The sequence below is a fragment of the Pelodiscus sinensis genome, chromosome 2, assembly GCF_049634645.1.
Source record: "Pelodiscus sinensis isolate JC-2024 chromosome 2, ASM4963464v1, whole genome shotgun sequence".
In the NCBI taxonomy this organism is placed as follows: domain Eukaryota; kingdom Metazoa; phylum Chordata; order Testudines; family Trionychidae; genus Pelodiscus; species Pelodiscus sinensis.
This window is the reverse complement of record NC_134712.1, coordinates 198,050,466-198,072,820: the sequence shown is the minus strand read 5'-3', so window position 1 is coordinate 198,072,820 and position 22,355 is coordinate 198,050,466. Positions and strand designations below refer to the sequence as shown.

The 22,355-nt window shown below is 45.1% G+C and overlaps 1 protein-coding gene across 2 annotated transcripts; it reads right to left on the bottom strand.

Moving 5' to 3' along the window:
• Positions 1-18,415: 18,415 nt before the first annotated feature.
• CYCS (cytochrome c, somatic) lies at positions 18,416-19,935 on the bottom strand. Of its 2 annotated transcripts, none has more exons than XM_075922182.1 (3): positions 19,775-19,935; positions 19,052-19,228; positions 18,416-18,852 (listed from the first exon to the last, which is right to left on the bottom strand). In XM_075922182.1, the coding sequence occupies exons 2-3, from the start codon at positions 19,218-19,220 to the stop codon at positions 18,704-18,706; spliced, it is 318 nt and encodes a 105-aa protein (XP_075778297.1). In that variant the 5' UTR covers positions 19,221-19,228; positions 19,775-19,935; the 3' UTR covers positions 18,416-18,703. The 2 variants fall into 2 exon arrangements, with proteins under 2 accessions (XP_075778297.1, XP_075778298.1); XM_075922183.1 differs by lacking the exon at positions 19,775-19,935 and adding an exon at positions 19,505-19,660.
• Between the last annotated feature and the right edge of the window lie 2,420 nt (positions 19,936-22,355).

Sequence of the window (22,355 nt, the reverse complement as noted above, 5' to 3'; positions counted from 1 at the left end):
GCCAACAGGAGGCTGTGAGGATGGTGCTGGGGATGGGGACAGAGTGTGGATACCCATGCAGAGATACACACCCTAGCCCTAGCAGCTGGCTGATGTGTGTCATGTGAGAGCTGGATTTTGGTCACATGCTTCCTAATCACAGGCACTTTGCATTTATTCCCTCTACATGCTGAAGGGGGCTATGTCTGCCACTGGTGAAGCTAAGCCCCGATCTCCTTGAAAGAGCTAGGTCACCTGTGACAGTTCACCTCCAGACATTAGCTAGGACCAGAGGTGAAACTAATGCAGGGTTGAATCCTCTTCTTCCACACAAGGACTGAATACAAAACAAGTAACAAGCATTTGCTTACATCATTAGAAGCCATATGACTCACTCAGCAGTATTTTTTGTTCTGTCTGATATGTAAATCTCAGCATATTTATATATGTCTAGGTTTTGAAGTACTAGACAAAAAAAAAAAAGTTGCCAGAATGACAGATAAAAGGAAAAGAATTTGAGACCTCTCTCATTGAAATCCCTTTATCTTGGATGCTATAGAGAGACATGTACTCAGTGGAGCGAGGTTTATAATTAGCTTTAGTGAAATTAAGAGCTTCAGGGGTTGTAATAGAAGATTAATTGAAAGAAATTAAGCTAGCATGTGATGCTCACTGACAAAATAAAATCCTGCTAATTGAGGAATATTTTACCTGACAGTTTGGTGCCTTTAAGTCCTTCTTTGCCAGTTCCATCAACAGTTCTCCTACCAGCATGAAGGAAAAAGTTTTTGCAACATCAGTCCTTTTTAATAGGGAGGTTTGTCTGAAACAGTTGATGGGTACATCTACACAGGAAAAAAAAAGTGTTTTAACTTGGGTCAGCTAACCCACATTAGCTAACTTGAGTAAGAATAGCAGTGAAGATACAGCAACACAGCATTTAACTCCAGTTAGCACCCGAAATTAAGTCTGCAGGGTAATCTAGGATTGAAATAGAGTAAAAGTATACTAAGTTGCCATACCTTCACTGCTATTTTAACTGGGGCAAGCTTAAAAAAAAAAAAAACACCACAGTTTTTGCTGTCTAAGCAGATTGTTAGAGATTTCGCAAGCAAAACAAATTCCATTAGTTGTAAGAGAACATTTCAGCAAAACATGAGCCCAGTACTGCCAACACCTGATAAGAGTTTACTCAGCAGCGTCCTGCTGGTTGTCTTGAAAATTGGCTCTCTGAGCCAGCATGCCCTTTTCTTGGTGGGGCCTCTCCACTGCCTTTTCTGCCTGCAGATCTGTCTCAACCCAGGAACTGCAACATCCTTGCATGACTCAGCTCTCTGACTAGGTTTTCCTCCTTTTGGAGGGAGGATGGTTGTGAATCTCCCAGTTCTATTGCCCAACCACTTCCCTCGTGGCAAGTGTGTATGGGGAATGGGGAATGGGGGGGGGGGGGGAAGACAGCCCACTTACTACTTCAGGTCCCAGCCCAGAGATGCTGTAGAATAGTAGCCTCCTACTGCATCTCCCTAACTTCTTTGCTGGCCTCAACACCTTCTTTGCTCCTTCTCGGGGCTTCCAGCCCTCAAGTCCCAGCAGCCAGCCAGAAGCACCCTCCTACTCTGTCTCAGGTACTACCTACCTGCAGTTTAATAAGAACACAGGGCTCTCCCAAGCAGCTACCTATTTCTGGACCTGCAGATGCTTTTATGTAAGTCCACTGGGCCCTGATTGTCTGTGGCTCACACAGCCTCTCTAGGTTGCTTGGAGGATTCATCTACAATCTGGAGCTAAGACAGGATTAATTTCTTCTGCATCTATATAAGGCAAACATTCCAGCACCCACCAAAACAAAAAGCAGATTGGATAATTGGGCTTGCCAAGAAGGATGTAGAGAAACTAAATCAATAAAAATTGGCATACCCCAACATCCTACTGTGCCAGTCCACAGTGAGGACCAAACAGGGCCGGCCTTACCATGAGGTGGACTGAGGCGGCTGCTTCAGGTGCCAGACTGCGGGCACCACTAGGACCCAGAGAATTGAGACCTTTCAAAGTTTTGGCCCAAGCGAGGGGGCATGGGGGTGTCATTTGAGCTCCCTGCCTCAGGTGCCAAAATGTTGTGGGCCAGCCCTGGAACCAAAACAGCAGCTCCAAATGCCAAAACAGTCATAGGCTGGTGAGTACAGCATATAGGACCTGACTTTCAATTGGAGCATCTGCAGAGACCTATAATGAAAATAATATGGTATTATGCTTTATATTACAGTTGCAAATTCCCATTTAATTGGTTAACTGGTTAAACATTAAGTTTAAGTGGTTAACTGATTAAACTGGTGGGGAGGAGGGGAAAATTGGTAGAGGGAACACTCTAGTCCCTCTGGGTTGGAGCAGCCCCCTTGCCATGGACAAGAGCTGATCTGGCCTGGCCGGGGGGAAGAAGGTTGCTCTAGCCCCTTCTATTTAACTTGTAAACCTCACCTATTAACTGTTTAACAATTAACATTCCTGCTTTATGTGGGATGCATCTGCTTTCTCGTCTTAAGAGACAGAGACTACTGTCATGAAGCCAGTCTTGAAAGAAAGTGAAGGGTGTATGGAGAATAGTTTTTCACTTTCAGTCCTTTGGGTATGATGTCCATCTTCTTGCACTTTCTCATTTCAAGATGAGAGACAGAATCAGGAAAGAGGCTTTGGAGAGGAAATGAAAACAGGATTGATTCTGTTTGTTTTGAAGATGATACCAATGGCTTGGCACCCCCTTGTATCTTGTCTGACTCCCATTCCCCAAAGGTTTACTTCAATCACAGTGGAGCAGAGAGATCCAAGGAGAAATCCTGGTGAATATTCTCATTGTGTAAACCAAAGATCAGAGCAAGCTTCATCTCTAGTGGCAAGGAAAGGTGAGCCAGTGGCATTTGGTTGAAGAGAAACAATTGCTGAGAAGCTAAAGCAGGATGAGTTGCATATTCAAAAGTACCTGGGGTAGCCACACCAGAGACAACCCCGAGTTGTATAGCAGGGTTACTCAACAAGCGGCCCGTGGGCCACATGTGGCCTGTGACCCCTTTGTTTGCAGCACATGGTGTGTTTTGGGTTTACAAGGGGCTCAACCCGCGACTCATGGGTGGATCCTTTGAACATGGCTTCCACTGGGAACACATTCCCTAATGGTCAGTCAATATAATGGTCTTCTGTTGATATGTGTTTTAGTAGTTAAATTCCTGCACTGTCATTGCTCATTAAAAATGCTGTCATGTGGGTGAAAATAAGGTCAATATTGCATTTTATTAATATCAGCAGAACTGACTTAAATGGGGCCTGCGTGTTGTGTACTCTTGCCTTAATCTTTGTATTCATGCCCGTCAGTGTGAAAAGTCATTTGCATATACATTTGCAACCACGCTTAACTTGCGGCCCTCAGCATGTGCTGTGAGTATCATCGTGGCACCCGAAGCTTCCACAGCTGAGTAGCCCTGTTGTATAGTATAGCCCAGCAATTGAAGATACAGCCACGTTCTCAGACTCATTGAATCAAGGGGATAACTTCTATCTTCACTTTGATGATGAGAAGCTCTGGAAGGAACACCTTGCTGACCTAAGAATTGGACTTGGCTCAAAGACAGTTGAATACCTGAGACAGGGAGATTTCTTGGCTTGATTTATCACCCTGTTCTAAGATTCCAGGAAAAAGGGGTACCCCATTCGCTGTCAGGCTCGCCTTTCTGATTTTAGCTACCCCATGAAATCATCCAGGGCAGTGGCCATTGCCACCTACTTGTGTAGGATATTGTAGCCATGAAAATGGAGGCCCAAATGGTGGCTGACTGCTTACCAGTTGATCTCTAACACCTGGAAGAGGTGGAGCATATATGCCAACTGTCTCCATTTAGATGACATTGCTTCTGTTTGCCTGCAAAACACTGATCATTTTCCTGCTGTTCCCCTCCCTCCAAGATGCTCAGTAATCCAAATGATTGTGATGGAGGTAAAGAGGCATGTGCCTATTTCTCTCCTTACCAAAATGGCCCTATATGTACAGTGTTCAAATGTAAAAAAACCCCTTAAACATAGTTCTTAGAGTACTCTGGGCACAAGAAAAAAAAACCACAACTTCTTCACTATGAGAGTAGCCTACTCTAAAAATAAAGGAAAGAGTTAGGGGGAAACATGTATGAGAGAGAAGGGTTCCTCCTCCCACATCTAATCTGATTAACCAAAGCAGCTGCCTTCATTTGCTAGAAATGGAGTAACACCTAAGCCAAGTCAATCATTGAGTGAGCCAAAATCTGCTGTTTTGGGGGAGTGAATTCACAAGAGCTTTGGTGTTTTTTGTCTTCACCTATAGATAGGAAGACTTACACCTAACACCTGGAATTGTCACAGAAGGCTATTGGCATTATAAAAATTGAATTTGATAAAGGATACCCTTTTATTATCAAGAATGTGAAAAATAATTTTTGGTAAAAATCAGAGGTTATTTTTCATATTGATGCTAATGTGACTCCTTTCCTCTGAGCTCTGGTCCCTTTTCTGTCATCTATTTCCTATCAATGAATACAGCCAGTGTGTATCACTGTCTGCACCACACAGGTAAAAGTCTGATCCAGAAAAAAAATCTGAAATTGTTTCATGAACTGTAATGTAATTCAATCATGTTGTGTAAATGAGGACATTAGACTCCAGCTTTATAGAGGAAGGATCAAAGTCTAAGGCAAATGTAGCAAGTAATCGCTATACTATCTCTGAGTAGATTTACTAATGAGGGATACATATCACCAAAATGTGGAATAAAAACGAGTAAAATATAGAACACGAGGTAGGAGGCCTGTTTTCTGAGGGAAATCTGAACATAAATTGAACCAGGCAACAGATAGAAGAAAGATGTGGGAACAGAACACAGGTTCCCAGAGTGGGGAGATGTGCCCCTCCTAGGAGGTCTAGAGGAACATCCTGGAGGCACAGCATACGAGTCAAGGAGGGAATGCCACTCAGTCCCTCCCCAGTTCTGCTCTGGCCCTGCCCCTACCCCTGCCCATGGCCCCATCCCCAGCCTTGGTGTAGCTCCCTTCCCAGCTTCATGCCAGCCTCTGTTTTGTTCCTGGCCTGGGGCCAAAGCTGGGGGTGAGGCCGGGAATGGAGCCACGCCTGTCTGCTGGCCTGGCTGCCAGCCTCTACCATGGCCTGGCTGTGGTTCTGCTTCTGTCCTCAGCCTCTTTCTCTGGCCATGGCTCCACTCCTGGCCCCAGACCCACCTCCAGCTGCAGCCCCAGCCTTGGCCCCCTTATTCCCCTCCACTCCACAGCCATAGCCCATTCCCAGCCCTGTTTCTGGAAAACAGAGGGGTGAGGATAGGGTTAAGGGAGGGCATGACTCCTAAAGGTTGGGGGCCTGTGGAACAGAAGAATGGAGGAGGGGAGCAGAATTAAAAAATTCAACCTAATGGAACCTCCATTTAACACATGGGTTACATCTACACTGGCGGGTTCTTGCACAAGAACGGCCGTTCTTCCGCAGAGCGTCCACACTGCCCACCCACTCTTGCGCAAGAAGATTTACAGTAAAGCATGGTAAGAGAGGGCTTCTTGAGCAAAAGTTACACTCTTTTCTAACAAGTGTAAGCTCTCTTGCGCAAGAAGGCAGTGTGGATGCGTGGCAGGGATTTCTTGAGCAAGAAAGCCCTATGGCTAAAATGGCCATCAGAGCTTTCTTGCGCAAGAGAGCGTCCACACTGCCATGGATGCTCTTGCGCAAAAGCACAGGTGTATGTCTCATATCATACTGAAATGTCATCTCATTTGCATGAGGGCTCTGGTTGACAAGAGCACATGTTAGGGTTGATCTTTCAAACTGCAGCGCTCGGTGGCTCTGATCTAGCAAGGCACTGAAGCACATGATTAACTTTAAACAAGTGAGGCATCCTGAATGTGCTGAGTGCTGCTTCCCAGATTCAGCAAAACACTAAGGCCATGTTTACACTGGGAAGTTATTTCCAAATAACTCCCCTAATTTCAAAATAACCAGGCAAGCATACCCGCTACCACGCCTGTTATTTCGAAATAATGGGCTTATTTTGAAATAACTACTCCTGCTCGTGAAGAGGAATAAGCTTATTTTGAAATAACCTGGTAGTGTAAACATAACCTAAGAGTGCTCAGAATCTTGCCAGCTTGAGTCTTTCAAGTTAAACATTGGAAAAAGGTATCCAGAATACAATTAGAGAACATGCCTCCTACTTGGCATACTTACTTTCAGAACCTTATTTCTAGTTTCAGGTGTATATGAACTGATAGAAGTAATGGTGCTTTGGTCTTCTAAATACTGGAGAATACATTACACGTTGCCTTATGCTAGAATATCCAATATAGAGAATGAGATAATATAGCAGTAGGCAATTAGAAAATACCTAAAATAGAAGATGTAATAGTTGCAACCGTGGGTCAGCATTCAAGGCCAGGAAGGATCATGAGATCTTCTAGTCCAGGAGCTGGGAACCTTACAGAAGTGGCATGCTGAGATTTAACTTATTCACTTCTATGTATGGATCTGTGCACTGCCAATACTTTTTAAAGTCAATAATAGTCCTATTTACATTTTAGCAGCTTCATTAATAAAGATGCAGGTCTTAACTTATTTCAGTTTTCAGGGACACTTAATTTTTGTCCTTTCTCCTGAGATTGTCAAAAAAGGGGTTGTGTTGTGCATTCTCTCAGACACAACTTGACTCATTTCACTTAAGCCATCAAATTTATATTACTGGATTTCAATCGGTGCACCAGCCTCCACCCCATCCCAGCCACCACAGGCTCAGGGAAACTTCAGAAGGCAGAAAGATCTTCCAGGATGGCTGAGGGAAGGAAGAGAAAGGGGAAGGGGAGACTAGCAAGGTTGAAATGCAAATCACTAAGCAGGGTACATGTGTTGTAGCTATTCCTCACTTGTCACCTCACCCCACCCCACCACTTTGCTAGTGGGGCTGAGGTGATTCGGTGCACCTTGGCAACTTGAGCCTGGGGACCCAATCTCAGCAGCTAGGGGAGCTATTAGGAGCTGCTGTTTAAAAAAGCCCTTCGTAGACTGAATGAATTATGATACCCCTTCCAAAAACTACTGGAGAAGAGCTACCAATTTTCCCTATCCCACCCAGCAGGATCTCAGCCCCCCCTCCCTCACCTCTCCTGGTTCCTGCCTGAGGCCACAGCCAGCACCTCCTTATTGGGAGAGTACTCTAGTTGATCCTAATTAGTAGCCAGTTTGGGAACCCCAGGAGCTCAGGAAGCACTTGGCCTTTCTTTGTAAACAAAATCCCCTCCACCCCACCAAAAGGATGGGGCAGAGTAGAGGTGGTAACAGCTGACGTTTGTCTGGATCAGCATCTGCCAGGCTATGGTTTGAGACAGAGAGACGACAGAGCGAGTGAGTGTGTATGTATGGTTGTATTTAGTTTCCTGGCTCTCCTAAGGAGCCTGGGAGAGAAGGGGGACCCTGGTTTGTTTTGATCCCTTCCCTCTTCTCCCCGCTCCCATTTATTTTTAACTATTGGGGGTATTTTTTTCCCTTCCTCCAAGTTGACAGTGCAGAGATTGGAGACTCCCAGGTGGGTTAGGCTGCGCGCTGCGGCTGGGTGCCCAGAGGCATCCCAGAGCCACTTGCCAGGTGGCCTGCTAGAGCTGGGCTAGGGTGTGGCAGCCACGGAGAGGAGGAGGGCTCGCTCTAGCATGCTGTTTTCCAACGTCAGAAGAGGGCAGGAGGTGCAGAACCTCCTTCCAGCCCCTCCGCCGCCTTGACCTAGGGGTCCCATCCCTGCCTCCTCGAGCCTGCCACTCTCACAACCCTAAATCTGAAGCTTCCCCACCTTCCCCTCAGAGCTGGTGCTGCAGCCTCGTGGTTACGTACTGGCCATGAGGCTCCAGTGACAACATGGGCTCCCTGCTGCGTGACGATGGAGCAGTGGGGCTGAGCTGTGGACTAGCGTGCCACTCAAAATCGGCTTGCATGCCGTATGTTGCTGACTCCTGCTCTAGTCTGACATCTGGTATCACGGGTCACCAACATCACCCAGCACCTACACACTCAACTCAGCAACTGAAACTAGACCAAAGTATTACTGCCCACAGGAGACCAGATGCCAGAAGAGACTGGGAGAAACTGAGGTGCCCGAGGCCTCTGCAAAGTGCATTGTTTTTTACCCAAGGCAAAAGTGTTCTATCTAATCTGCAGTTTGGCTCAATGACATTATAATCTTTGCATTGTTCCAGGCACAAAACATCAACTGACATCAATACTCAGGGGCAGATGACCGTTTTGCGGGGCCCTGGGCAGCATAATTCCACGGGGCCCCCCTTTGCCACGGCGCATGCGCGGGGCTTTCTGAAGCGCGGGGCCCGGGGCGGCCGCCCCATTCGCCCTGCCTTATATCCGCCCCTGTCAATACTAGTTCTAGAAGGGGAACAAAAGCAGAGTGTTCCTTAGAGATGTGCTGTTTAGATAAGAGACTCACAGTGTAGCTCACATAGGTAAGAGTTGCTTTATAGATTAAATTATATTCGCTCCTAATGTACAAATGCCTTTAGGTTTATATAAGATTGTTTCAAATCAGCTTTAACATGATGAACTATGAAACACTGATTAGTTTCAGAATCCAGAACATTCCATACTATCCACCTAATATGAATGAACTGTTCTATTAGTCTACTGATAATATAATGCTTTTTTTCCTTTGTGCATTTTGTAAAAATTGTTAGTTGGTGAAGTCAATTTTGCTATTCTCTATAGTCTATATTCAAAGCTTGATTAAAAATGGTGGCCAAAGACAGTTTCAACTTTTACATGTATTTTTTTTCAGTACTTTGGTTCCCCCTTGTGCTCACTATGTGCAAACGAACTGATCAAATGCAACTAACTGTTAGGCAAATTAGTGAAGCAATTTAGAACAGCTAGTTCTAAAGCATATGAGGTGAGAGTGCTATTACTCTAGGTTCTTATGCAACATACAATAGTTGGTTCAAGACATATTCATAACAGAGTAACAAAATAGTAGGGACCCTCCCCAATGTAAGTAAATTCAACACTCCCGCCAAGGGAATGTTGATAGTACCAAACATTGGACTGCTATAAGCAGGGCTCGTCAAATAATGCAATCTACTCGCCTGTGGCAAGTAGATTGCAACCCGGAAGAGCCGGGTTTGGGTGATCTGCGCATGCGCAGGTCGCCAGACAGCGTGGCTAGTGAGCGGGGCTCGCCGCGCTTCAGCAAGCCCTGGCTATAAGAATGGCCATACTGGGTCAGACCAAAGGTTCATACAGGCCAGTATTCTGTTTTCCAACAATGGCAATGGCAGGTGCTTCAGAGGGAATGAACAAAACAGATCATCATCAAGTGATCTGTTCCATTGCCCATTCCTAATTTCTGCTAAACTTCAAAAAGGAAGAATTCAAACAAATGAGAAAGCTAGTCAAAAAGACCAAAAGCAATCAAATTAAAATCTTTTAACTCCACAGGGAGGCTTTTAAAGCATACCAGAACAGATTTTTTTTAAAAAAGCAAAGAAAAAAGTCTAAACAGCAAGGTGTTATTCAAGCCAAACAGCAAAAGTTAAGAGTCGCTAGTTAAGCCAACAGGAAGAAGCATAAACTAAGCAAATAAAATGGAAATGGAAACTAAAGAGGATCCCCTGAGCTACCAGAGAGGAAAAGGATAAATTAAGGAGGCTAACATGACTGTAGAGAAGAAATGGTTTCTTTGCATGTTTTCATTAGAGAAAATGGGGGCTCTCTCTACCCTGACCTACTCTGAGTAATTAAGATGCAGTACTATTAGGGTGTGTCTAGACTATAGGGTTTTGTCGACAAAAGTGGACTTTTGTCGACAAAACTATACCTGCGTCTACACTACCACCACCGTGTTCCGTCGACATAACGTCGACAGAACTCAGCAGTTTTGTCAACGCTGGTAAACCTCATTTTACGAGGCATAACACCTTCTGTCAACAGAGTTCTGTCGACAGAAGGTGTTATTGCATGTAAACTGTCCTTTGCGTCTACACTACCATGTCAACAAAGCAGCTTGCTTTGTCGACAGAACTGAATGTAATCTAGACACTCTTTGTCGACAGAAGCTTTGTTGACAGTATCTGTCGACAAAACTTCTGTCGACAGAACCCTGTAGTCTAGACCTACCCTTAGAGACTGAAGTGTCAAAAGAAGAGTTCTGTGAAACGAGCTGATAAAGAGTAGCCATTAACCAAGACCAGAGGGTATAACATGCATGAGATCTGAAGAAAATGAAGTGGATGAGCTGCTAATAAATATATAAAACAGGAGAGTGTAGCACTTTAAAGACTAACAAGACGGTTTAATAGGTGATGAGCTTTCGTGGGCCAGTCCCACTTCCTCAGATCAAATAGTGGAAGTGGGTCTGGCTCAAGAAAGCTCATCACCTATTAAACCATCTTGTTAGTCTTTAAAGTGCTACACTCTCCTGTTTTTTGTTTCAGCTGCACCAGACTAACACGGCTACATTTCTACCAATAAATATATGTACTCAACAAAATCAGTGACTATACTGGACGACTGAAATGTAGTAAACAGTGTAACCTTTCTTGAAAAAATTCTGCAAGAAAGAATCCTAGATCTATAAACCATTACATTACCAACAACTGAAGTTAGATGTAACTGACACAAATAATTAGAAATAAAATGATTAAAAACACCTTGATGAGCATAGCACATCAGGGACAACCCTGCATAGTATCCATACAAGAAATGCCTTCTCTCCTAATACCCCAGGTTGGACGCACAAAGTTACTTAGGTTTTGCAATGCTGAGCATCATAGCACCTAACTTTTAGGTATATAGGTTGTCACAGGAAAACACTGTGATCCACAAAGACAAATTAGATGTCTAGGCTCTCTATACATCACAGAGGGAGCATTAGGCACCTAAGAATATGATCAACAAAACCCAACATACTAAGTGGGACACTGCTCAAAGCTTTGTATATGCTACTGCAGGCCATCAGCCTAAGTTACACGACATCAGCTGACCAATAACCTAGCCTGAAGTCAACATATTTAGGTCTGCTTACCACACTAGTCAACAGCTGATGCTCTCCCATTGATTCTACCTTTCTTGTTCTGGTGGAGTACCAGAGTCAACTGGAGTATACTCAGCAGGTGAATTGATCGCAGGATTAATTGCTGACCACTGAATCAGCTTGTAGTGAAGACGTGCCCTACAGCAGCTATAGGAAGATGCCAGTCAGAGTGATGTGTGCTAAACCCTCGCCGTCTCCCAGAGCTTGATGTGTAAGGCCAGGCCTGTGTTACACCACATCAGCGTAATTGCATTGTTCAAGAATGTGAAAAATCCACATCCTTGAGCAATGCACTGTATCAGTCTAACAACTAGTGTACAACCAAAAAAAGCAGTCATGTAGCACTTTAAAGACTAACAAGATAGTTTATTAGGTGATGAGCTTTTGCGGGGCAGATCCACTTCTTCAGATCATATGCTGAAAGTGAATTGGCATGACCATTATATAACAGAGGGATACAATGAAAAAAGTAAACATATTACAAACTAACGAATCAGCTACATAGAACAGAAGGTGGGGGCAAGGGCTCAAGGAATGAGGAAATTGCTTATTGTAAGAGTCAATTAAGTGGCTAATCTGGAGTTCCTGCGAATAACAAAAGGTGGGGAGGCTGTCTTTGTGGACTACAATGGAACCTAAAACTGGGATTTAGGCATTTACCTTCATGGATTTAGGTATGTGAGTCTGAATCACCATGATAGGCCTCATTAGTGCTGCATTTTGTACTAAAGAATGTACAACCTACTACACAAGACCCTGAATGCAAAAGAAATATTGAAATTTATCCATCTTTAATTAACCAAACAGATTAATTAACTGCCTTCATCCCTGCAGATTGACCATGCTACTTCTAAGTCAGGAAATATCAGCAAAATTGCCAACATTGTTAAATATTAAACATAGTAAACTAGAGACGATTTTTTAAAATAGCACAGTGTTTCATAGCAAGCTAATAGTTTGTGTGGTCCTACTGTATCCCTCTGCACTATAATTTGCTTGCAGTGAAAAAAGCCTTTTGAAAAGGGTGTTGTAAAGATTCATATTCAGTGACTCAACACATGAATTAATGCATCATTACATAGACTATGCCCTTCTACAACCTGAGGGCAGTTTTAAGGTACATCTCTCAAGACAGTAAATTGTTTAGGCAAGAACTATCTTTTTGTTCTTAGATTGTGAAGGGCCCAACACAACTGGAGTCTTGATTCCTTATTCAAAACCCTTGGTTCTACTGCATTACAGATAATTATCTAGAATTACATGCATTTCAGTGGGGAAAAAGAAATTTTATCATCTCAAATGAAGTACTATGGGATCCTAATATAAAAAAAAGAGATAATTATGGGAGATATTCACCCACATAATAAGAGTTGGCAGAAGCGTACAACTCTGCATATATAACTGCACAGATACTGAAATTGTTGTGTTCCAGAACCTAAGCTTTCATTTTAAAAAAATAAAACAAACCTCCCCTCACACTTGTGAAAAACCTTTAAAAGGTGAATCAAAACTCTGTCTGAGTTCATAGCCAGTCAAACAAATTAAGACTAGATTTACATTAATCAGGGTGGAGTATTTACTACAATTTAGTAACCTTGATAAACATTACTAATTATTTCATTGCTGATCTGGTAAAAACATTAAGCAAGTGTGTTTATTCAACCTTGGATGTCACAGTAAATGGTAGGTAACATTCTAGAACTGTATTGAAGGATTTGTTAGGCCCATTCATCTAACCCCATCTTCCTCAAAGTGGTAGGGGATGCATTCCTCCCTTTGTAGGAAAAGCTTCAGCTATCTGCTAGCTAGCTGCCAATGTTTTCCCCATCAACTTTTACCATGTGAGGTTTCATTTTCAGTACAAAAGCCTGCAACATTTTAAAATGCATCAGCACTTCCAGCTCAATGGAGCAGTTAAAAAAAAAACACTCTACTATTGTTTCCATATTTTACTAAGTGCTAGTTCTGAATATACCTGACTCTTTGCCACATTGTCCATTTGCCATTTTAGTTCCATCTTATGTAGCATACTGGGCCTTAGTGCAGGAATGTGTGCATAATAGTGTGCACAGGTGAGAACTACAGCTCCACCAAAGTGCTGTTTGGGACTTGTCCAGTATTTCAGTGCAGATAAAACAGACTGGAATAAATTCCTAGCTAAGCAGATGTCCCAGAGGAGACATTCCCTGCCTCAAAAAGGTGGTGTAAAATAACTTCATAGATGTTAAGAGGCATTCATATTACACATGGAGTGCTAAATGTACTTAGTGTAAATAAAATGTGCTTTAAGCAGCATTATGAAAACCAACACAAGCATTTTGAAGAATGTTAAGGGGGAAGATAGGCATTATACTACCACAGAAGTAGAGTAAGGGTGCGCCATTTTTAAGTACTACTTTTTAGCATTCAATAATTACTAATGCAGGTATTTTAAATAAAAGTTTAATGTACATTTGTGTGTTAGTGTTGCAGTAGCTATAAAGAATGTTCTTTTTTATTGCACTAATCATTGCCACTTTACTGAACAGAGTCTTATTTGCATGCTTTATGATTCAAGTATCATTAGAGGTGGCTTTGGAACAAGTTGATAAACTTAATAGTAATAACCAACTGGGACCAAATAGCATTCACTCAAGAGTTCTGAAACAACTCAAATGCAACTAACTGTGGTTTGTAACCTATCCTTTAAATCAGCTTCTGTATCTGATTATTGGAAGATAGCTAATGTGAAATCAACATTCTAAAAGGGCTATAGAGGTGATCTTGACAATTACAGACTGATAAGTCTAATAACAGTACCAGGTAAATTAGTTGAAACTAGGATATAAAATAATCAGACACATAGGCTAAGTCTACATTGGCAAGATTTTGCGCAAATACTTTTAACGCAAGAGTTTTTGTGTTAAAGTATTTGCACAAGAGAGCGTCTACACTGTCATGTGCTTTTGCGCAAAAGCATCCGTGCCAGTGTAGACACTTTTGTGCAAGAAAGCGCCGATGGCCATTTTAGCCATTAGGCTTTCTTGCGCAAGAAATTCATGTTGCCTGTCTACACTGGCCTCTTGCACAAGAACAGTTGCGCAAGAGGGCTTATTCCTGAGCAGGAGCATCATAGTTCTTACGCAAGAAGCACTGATTTCACACATTAGAATGCCAGTGTTCTTGCACAAGAACTCTCCGCCATTATAGACATACATGTTTTTGCGCAAAATCGGGTGCTTTTGCGCAAAATCATGCCAATGTAGACAGCCATAGATGAACAAGTGTTGGTTTCAATAAAGGGAAATCATGCCTTATTAGAAGTACTAGAGTTCTTTGAAGGGGTCAACAAGCATGTGGACAAGAAGTGGTGGGGGTATCCAAGTGTACTTAGATTTCCAGAAAGCCAAATTTTACAAAGTCCCTCACCAAAGGCTCTTAAGTTGTCAAGGGATAAGAGAGAAGGTTCTCATATAGTCTGATAATTGGTTAAGAGATAGGAAACAAAGGGTAGGAATAGGAATAAATGGTCAGTTTTCAGACTAGAGAGAGTTAACTAGTGGTGTCCCCCAAGGGTCCATACTGGGATCAATTCTATTCAACATATTTATAAATATGATTGAGGAAAGGGGTAAATAAATGAGGTGGCAAAACTTGCAGATGATACTAAACTGCTCAAGATTAAGAACAAAGCAGACTGAAGAGCTTCATGAAGGGTCTCACAAAACAGCAAATTAATTTTAATGTTGATAAATGCACAGTAATGCATATTGGAAAAAAAATAATCCCAACTATACATACAAAATTTAGCTATTACCACTCATGAAAGATCTTGGAGTAACTGTAGATCGGGGTGGGCAATAAATTTTCAAGTGGCTCCAGGCCACCCCAGAAGGGGCAGGGCTAGGATGGTTCCTGGCTTGCCCACTCACAGACCATAACTGATCTGGGGTGGGGAGCCCCTTTGCTCCCCCTTCCCATTAAGCACCCATGCAGGACAGGAGGCTTTGCATGCTCCCCTACGCCCAGGCCAGTCAGAGCTTGGGGCAGAGGAGCGCACCAAGTTTCCTCCTCCCTGCTAGGAGCATACAGCACTTTTCTAAGTGTCATGCACTCCTCACAGGGTGGAGGAAGCTTCATGCAGTTTCCCCACCTTCAGGCTCAGCAGGGGAGGGCAAAAGAGCCCTCGCAGGCCAGATCCTGGCAGGTGGATACTTCACCCCCTCCTCCACCTCCAAGCCAATCAGGGTTTGGGGGCAGGGAACCATGTGTAGTCTTCTCCCACCCTGCCAGGAGCATGTGGCCCTTCAAAGTGCTATGTGCTCCTGGCAGGGTGGAGGAAAGTTAAGTGCACGCTTCCCCTGCCCCCAGGCCCTAATTGGCCTGGGGACAGGGGAACAGCAGGACCTCAGCAGGCTGGATCAACCCCGTTGGTGGACCAAATCCGGCTCATGGAGGCCCTTTTGCCCACCTGTGCTGTAGATAGTTTCTCACATTGTTTGCTTTTTGACTGCTGCTGCACATTGACTGGATGTTTTCAGAGAACTATTACCAAAAAAAGTAGAGAATAGGACAGAATATTTTATTGCCCCTATATAAATTCATGGTACGCCTGCTTCTTGAATACTGTGTATAGAAGTCACTTCATCTTAAAAAAAAGTGACATTGGCATGAAACAAGCTTCAAAAAAGGGCAACAAAAATAATTAGGGGTTTGAAATGGGTGCTATATGAAGAGAGATTAAAGACATTGGGACATCATCTTACAAGACCAAGGGGGGTGGGGCAGGGAGGATGATAATGATAGAAGTCTAAAATCATGGCAGGTATGGAAGGAGTAAGGAAAAAGTTATTTACTTGTTTCTGTAACAAGAACTAGGGGTCACCCAATGAAATAGGTAGCAGGTTTAGAACAAACAAAAGGAAGTACTTCATGTAAGGCACAGTCAACCTGTGGAACTGCTTGCCAGAGGATGTTGTGAAGACTAGGACTTTAACAAGGTTCAAGGAATAACTAGCTAAATTAATGAAGGATAGGTCCATCAATAGTCATTAGCCAGGATGGGTAGGAATGGTGTCTCCTACCCTCTGTTTGTCAGAGGCTGGAAATGGGTGACAGGAAAGGGATCACTTGATCACCTGTTCTGTTTGTTCCCTGGGGCACTTGGCAATGGCCACAGTCAGAAGACTGTATACTCCGCTAGATGGAGCTTTGTCCTGACCCAGTATGACTGTTCTTATAAGTAGTACTAGCTGGTACATAAAAAGGCTATAGAAAGTTTTTCCTGGTGGACAGAGTGACCCAGCCTCCCTGGTACTCAGCAGGCTAGGGGAGGGAGCCAGGCACCCTTCCCAGTGCTCCTAGAGCAGAGGCAGTCCGGAAGCCACATCCCATCCCTGTTTGTGGTGGGGGAACATCCAGGAGCTGCAAGGCCACCCCTGCCATGGCCTCAGCCAGCCTAACCCCCTGGTGCGGGAGGGGTGGGGGAGTCAGAGGAGAGAGCCAGGTGCAGCCAGGCCTTGGCCCCCCCTTCCTCTATGGTGGCTGGGGGGGCACGAGAAAGAGAGGGGCAAAGAGGCTGAGGTTGCTTCAGCTTGGGGGGAGGGAAGAGCCAGGACAGCTCCCTCTTCATCCCCTCCAGCTGGCCCCAGCTTTTGGGTGGAGCTGGGGTCGGGGGGGGGGGGGGGGGGGAGCAACAATGCAGGGCTTGCGAGGACCCAGAGAGGCTTGTATTGCCCTCCAGCAGCTGAGGTGGGCAGGGGAAGGAAAAGTTAGGGCTGGCCTGGCCTTGGGGGCCCTGGCAAATGAGACAGCCTACTCCCAGAGAGGGGTGTTGGCAAGCATAGTGAGCCTAGAAAGTGTTAATTCTTTAGCAGTTAATCCAGCATTAACAAGTAACCACACACTTACCTTAAAGCAGCAGTGGAAAGCTGTAGCTTCAAAGCTGTTGAGTCCTATTAGCATTAGGAAAACAAGATGCCAGGGTTTTGGGTTTTTTTTTTGGGGGGGGGGGGCTTGGGTTTTCATGGACAACTATTTTTTATGAGAGCTAACGAGTAGGTCATGGTAAGATGTATTCAAAATTTAAGGGGTGCTAAAAGGGAAAATGCAAAATTTGAATATGTATAATGAGACATTAAAGCATCAAAAGACTATTATGCAATAGATTTTAATGTAAAGCCATCACTTTGTGGTTAAGGGGAAAAAAAGGTTTCTATAATGTTTCCCTGCCTAGGTGATAGGCTGACAGACTTCTCTCCTCCCCTCCCACCCTTTAAATTGCCCTTTTTCCATACCAAAAGTCTCAGTAGTCCACTCCCCTCTACCACCCTCCCTAGGCTGATCTCTCTAGTATTCTTGCTTTCTGGAAGCCTACCACCATGCACCTCAAACTGTGTGCCTATAACCCCCATCTCTTCTCAGTTAATAATTTCACAGACAATCCGCAAGTATTCTGCTGGGAAGGTTTTTTAATTTATAGTATCAAGCACACTTAAATTTAAGTATGCCTGAGAGGAGAGACACAAACAAACACCTTTATCCTAACAATTCAGTTATGTCTGTGGAGAAAACAGTTGAACTTTTTAAAGATTTCATTTGACATTCTGTAAAATCAAGTTTTCAGAAGTGAGCAAGTAACAGTATTTGCAAAAAAAGCAAGGCAGGGGGGAAGACTTAATTTCTCTCTTCAACACTAGGTGCAGAATTGCACTTGCATTGATCAGAAGTTTCCTGTAACCAATTGAGCAATATTAATGAGAAATATTAGCTAGATAAATCCTTGCTCACAGACTCAAGCAGTTTTTACAGTGTACCTTGTTAACTCCCAGAGCACTTATTAATTCTCTTTTCACAACAGACTGGGTGTTTCTTTCAGGAGTCATAATACATCTGATATATCTAGAACAGTCACGAGACTGAACAATTTTGATTAACCGCCCCTTTAAAAAGTTCCTATGAAATAGCATTTCAATGATTTAAGACTACAACTTTTTTGAACACAGGGCGTGCATGATATAATGCACAATGAAACCAGTAATTTGCATAAGCCAGGTAAGGCTTTCCAACAGACACTATCAAAGAAGCTGGTACTTTGCCCAGTTTGCCTAGCAGGCTATAAAATAAAAAATAGCTACAATATTAGTTCCAACAAAAACAATGTCTTCGTACTCATTGATACAATTATAGTAAGAACTGTGGTAAATTAATTCCCTTCTTTGATTGTCTTTGTGGGGAAAGACATAATGGAAAAGAGGATACATGGGAAATTGCAAGAAACTAGTCTTCTCTTTCCTGAAGGACTGGGTTATATCATAGCCACCATACTATTGACATATTTACTTATTCTTTAGAATGAAGAAGCACAAACACTCTTCCTTTTTTTTAATTGCATGATCAGGAATGACTACAAAACATAGAACATGATTGTACTCATTCAAACCCAATCCAATTTACATGTATTCCCATAAGTTATGGATGCCAAACAAATATATTCTTTAACCATCTTCCATGAGCAACATTCTCTGGCTGATGAGACAGATTTTAAGAGGCTTGATATAATACATGTAAAAAATAGAAAATTTAAAAACCAATCTCATCGCAGAGACACTTTCATTTCCTTTTCTGTTGTGAAATAAATAAGGCAGCAGACAACTATTACTTAGAAGTGGCATCTTTGAGATATGCTATCAAGTCTGCCCTTTCAGCCTTCTTCTTAATGCCAACAAAAATCATCTTTGTTCCTGGGATGTACTTCTTAGGATTTTCCAAGTACTCCATCAAAGTATCCTCGTTCCAGGTGATTCCTAAAAAACAATTACAGTTGTTAATATAGGATTTATAAGGTAAGCCTTCAATTACACATCTGAAGTAATTAAGTGATTGAGGAAAAGATTACTTAACAGCAAACTTTTTAAATTAAGCCAAAGTATAGAACTGCTGTGATTAGCAGCAGGATACTGTCTATCTTCCTTGTAACTTGGAAGCGTAATACTTTAGTTTTACCTTTATTCTTGTTTGCGTCTGTGTAAGAGAAGCCAGCCGCTTGGCCAGTCTTCCGTCCAATGAGGCCATTCAGGTTGGGGCCAGTCTTGTGCTTGCCTCCTTTTTCAACCGTGTGGCACTGAGCACATTTCTGGACGAAGATCTTCTTACCCTTCTCAATGTCGCCCATGTCCGATGCTGGGAGGAAGAGGCAAGAATACCAAGGTCAGGCTGCTGTTCGCGCGCTCCGTTCAGAGGAGAGGCAGGAAAGCAGAGTTACAGTCTGAGCGGAGGCCGTTCCGAGTAGCACCCAGCCGGCTGCAGCCCCTCGGGCGCGTGGCACTGGGAGCTAGCGGGGCTGGACAGCGCTGACCGGGGGCTCAGGCCTCAGCAGCGGCGACACAGGAGGCTGCGGCAGCAGCTCCCCACACGGCGCCCGCGGGAGGGAAGCGCCCTGGGCCGCCGCTGACTGACCTTGGCGACGGGCGGGCCCCGCAAGGAAGCGGCGCTTCCGCCAGGCCGGGCGCGATGCGGGAGGCGGCCCGGGCGGGGCCACGCTCGGGGGGAGGCCGGGCCTGGGTCCCGCGGCGACCTTGGGATGGCGGGAGCCAGACGCGGCGCCCGGGCCCGCAGCGCGGACACGACCCCCCCCCCCCCGCCAGGCTCAGCGCGCACCGGCCCGGCGGAGACAAGAGCCCCTGCAAGCCCCTCCCCCACGGAGAAACCCCTTCTCGCGGCACCCACCTGCCCCGCCTCCGACCGCTGCTACCGCTGTCCCACGCTCGCTGTCTGAGCCCAAGGACACGCCGTACCCGAACCTATGTAGCCGGTGCCACCGCAACCAAACCGCATCGGCACTCGGCCCGCCCTCTCGAAGCGCCGACCAACCAGGTGCCGACTTGGAAAGCGTTGATTTGCCTCTCTACATGCCCATCAGCTCAAACGTCACACGAGCGCAAGCAGCAGGGTAGGCGGCTTCCAAGGAACCCGGTCACCGCCTGATCCGGGTTACGAAATGGCGCATGGCACGCGTCGGGCTGCGTAAGGGGGCGCGGCGAGGCGAGGGGGGGGGGGGGGGAGGAGAGAACGTGGTGCAATTAATGCGCATGCGTACGACCGAGAGACGCAAAGGTCGACGATGCAAGGGAAGGCTAAGTCCGCAGCGTGCACCTCGGCGAAGTCACGCGCTGCCTCTTGCTACAGGCTCCGGGGGAGGAGCCTAAGCAGTGACGTGGCCGGGAAATCCCTCCCCACGTGCGGGTTCCCCCGGGGAGCACGATCCATCCCCCGCCAGCCCGGCCTGGCCCTCGCTGCGGGCCCGTGGTGCCCAAGCCGGGCCTGACTCCCGCTGGCTGCGTGGCTCGTCATCGGGTAACAGGCTGAGCCGAACCCACCCCCACGCTCGTGTGTGTGGAAAGGCTCCCGCCTTGGTCTAAAAGCGATTCGCTCCCTGCGCAAAGCTGCCTGGTTTCTCCATGCTGGGCTCTGTAGTCCTGGCCGGTGTCTAGTCCTGGCCGGTGTCTCTTCCAGCTGTGCAAAAGGCTACCAAGGGCTGGTCCTCACTGAAAAGCAACATCAGCATCAGCCACACCTCTGTGTCACAGATAAGCTGACTTAACTCTCCCATTGGCCTTCTGTTGACCTGGCTGCCACCTCTAGTGAAGGTGAATTAACTACAGTGACTGGAGAATCCTTCTTCTTGTAAAAAAGACAAGGAGTCCAGCGGCACTTCGAAGACCAACACATTTATTAGTACAGTGGTTCTTAAACTTTTTGGACCACGGCCCACCCCACTCAAAACAAACCTTTCTGCAGCCCACCAGCCAATCACCCTTGATGACAAAATAGATGCAGGAGGGGGTGAGGCTGTGGGGTCTGGTCTGGAGGAAGGGTGCATGAGCGGGCTGGGGGTGGAGGGTCTTGGTGTGAGTGAGGGGGATAGGTGTAGGGGTTTGGGCATGAGGAGGATGGGGAGCACTTACCTGACTTCATGGCCCCTGCTGCTCTCTGGCACTACCCCCTGCTTCTCCCATTGGCCAGGATTCCTGCCAATGGGAGCAGCAGGAAAAGCCTCCAGGCTAGCAGTTTCCTGCATCATTGTTTCCCCAGCCAGGAAGAGGGGGAGCAACAGCGTGCAGAGCCACTTTCTGCTCCTGTGAGTCCAGTCCAGCCTGCAACTCCCTTTCCCTGCCCCAGCAGCAGGAAGCCAGTACTGGCAGTCCAATCTCGTGGGCGTGTGTGCGGCTGAAGTGCCAGCATGGGTTCCCTACTGTGGTGGCAGGGGGGAGGCTGAACCCCAAGCCTATGGCTCTTCTACAAGATGGTCATGCACCACTTTGGTTTCAGGCCTCAGCAGCTACAAAGTTAGAAAGTGGCTGCCTGCAGTGCTGCCTGGCACCCTAGGGCAAGACAGGGGCCTGACAAAGCACCTCCCCACACGGCGCCCAGGCTCTGGTAATCCACAAATCACATTTTGAGAACCATTGCATTAGGGTATTAGGCCTGACTCCTTGTTCCTTTTGCTGAAATAGACTTAACAGTGTTACCTCTCTGAAACCTTCCTGTTGTAGTAAGCCTCAACACTGTTACAGCTGCAGTTTAAGGGTTTAAGTGTAGACACAGCCTAACTTAGAACTGCAACTTTTCTCATTTGCTCTACAGCAGTTTGAATGGTCAAGACAGATGAGACTCAAGGCATTCATCTTCATGTGCTGAACTTCAGTACATCTGTCTGAGATTGCTGTGTACACTGAGAGCAATTTTTAAAACTGTTTTTTGCTTCAGCTCTAAAGAAAAGCTTTTTACAATTTTTTTTCCAGACACAACTCAGAAACAGTTTAACTTTGAAACTCAGTGTTTAATGTTCACCAAAGAGCATATCATGCCTATACTTGGAAGCCAAAACACATTGGGAATATGTTAGGAATGTTTGAGGACTATATCCTAGATAGACAAAGAAAAGGACACTTTTTAATGGATGTCACTGGGCACCTGTCCACTTCAGAGACTTAGACCAGCTTAAGACTTCATGCCACTATACATTCTTAAAGCAGCTTAGAGGGTGTTTTTAGCCCTTTCCTTTTTTAAGGACATAGGAAACCAGGAAATTAAAAGCAAAATCATTGTCAGTTTAACATGAAGGAAAATAAACTAAAACCTCTAGAGATCAGGGTTGCCATGTCTAGGGATTTTTATTGCAAATTTCGTGGTATTCCTTTTATTTCTTGAGGGCAGCTCTAGAATTGTGATTATATGAGAATCTCAATAAAAAAAGTTTTGTAGTTCTAATTGTGTCAAAAATCTTGAAGACATGACCTATATGGAC

Excerpts from the sequence above, each read along its gene's own strand:
- CYCS (XM_075922182.1), bottom strand. The coding sequence starts at position 19,220 with ATGGGCGACATTGAGAAGGGTAAGAAGATCTTCGTCCAGAAATGTGCT. Across the intron at positions 18,853-19,051 it reads AGACGCAAACAAGAATAAAG|GAATCACCTGGAACGAGGAT; the intron begins GTAAAACTAAAG and ends ATTGTTTTTTAG.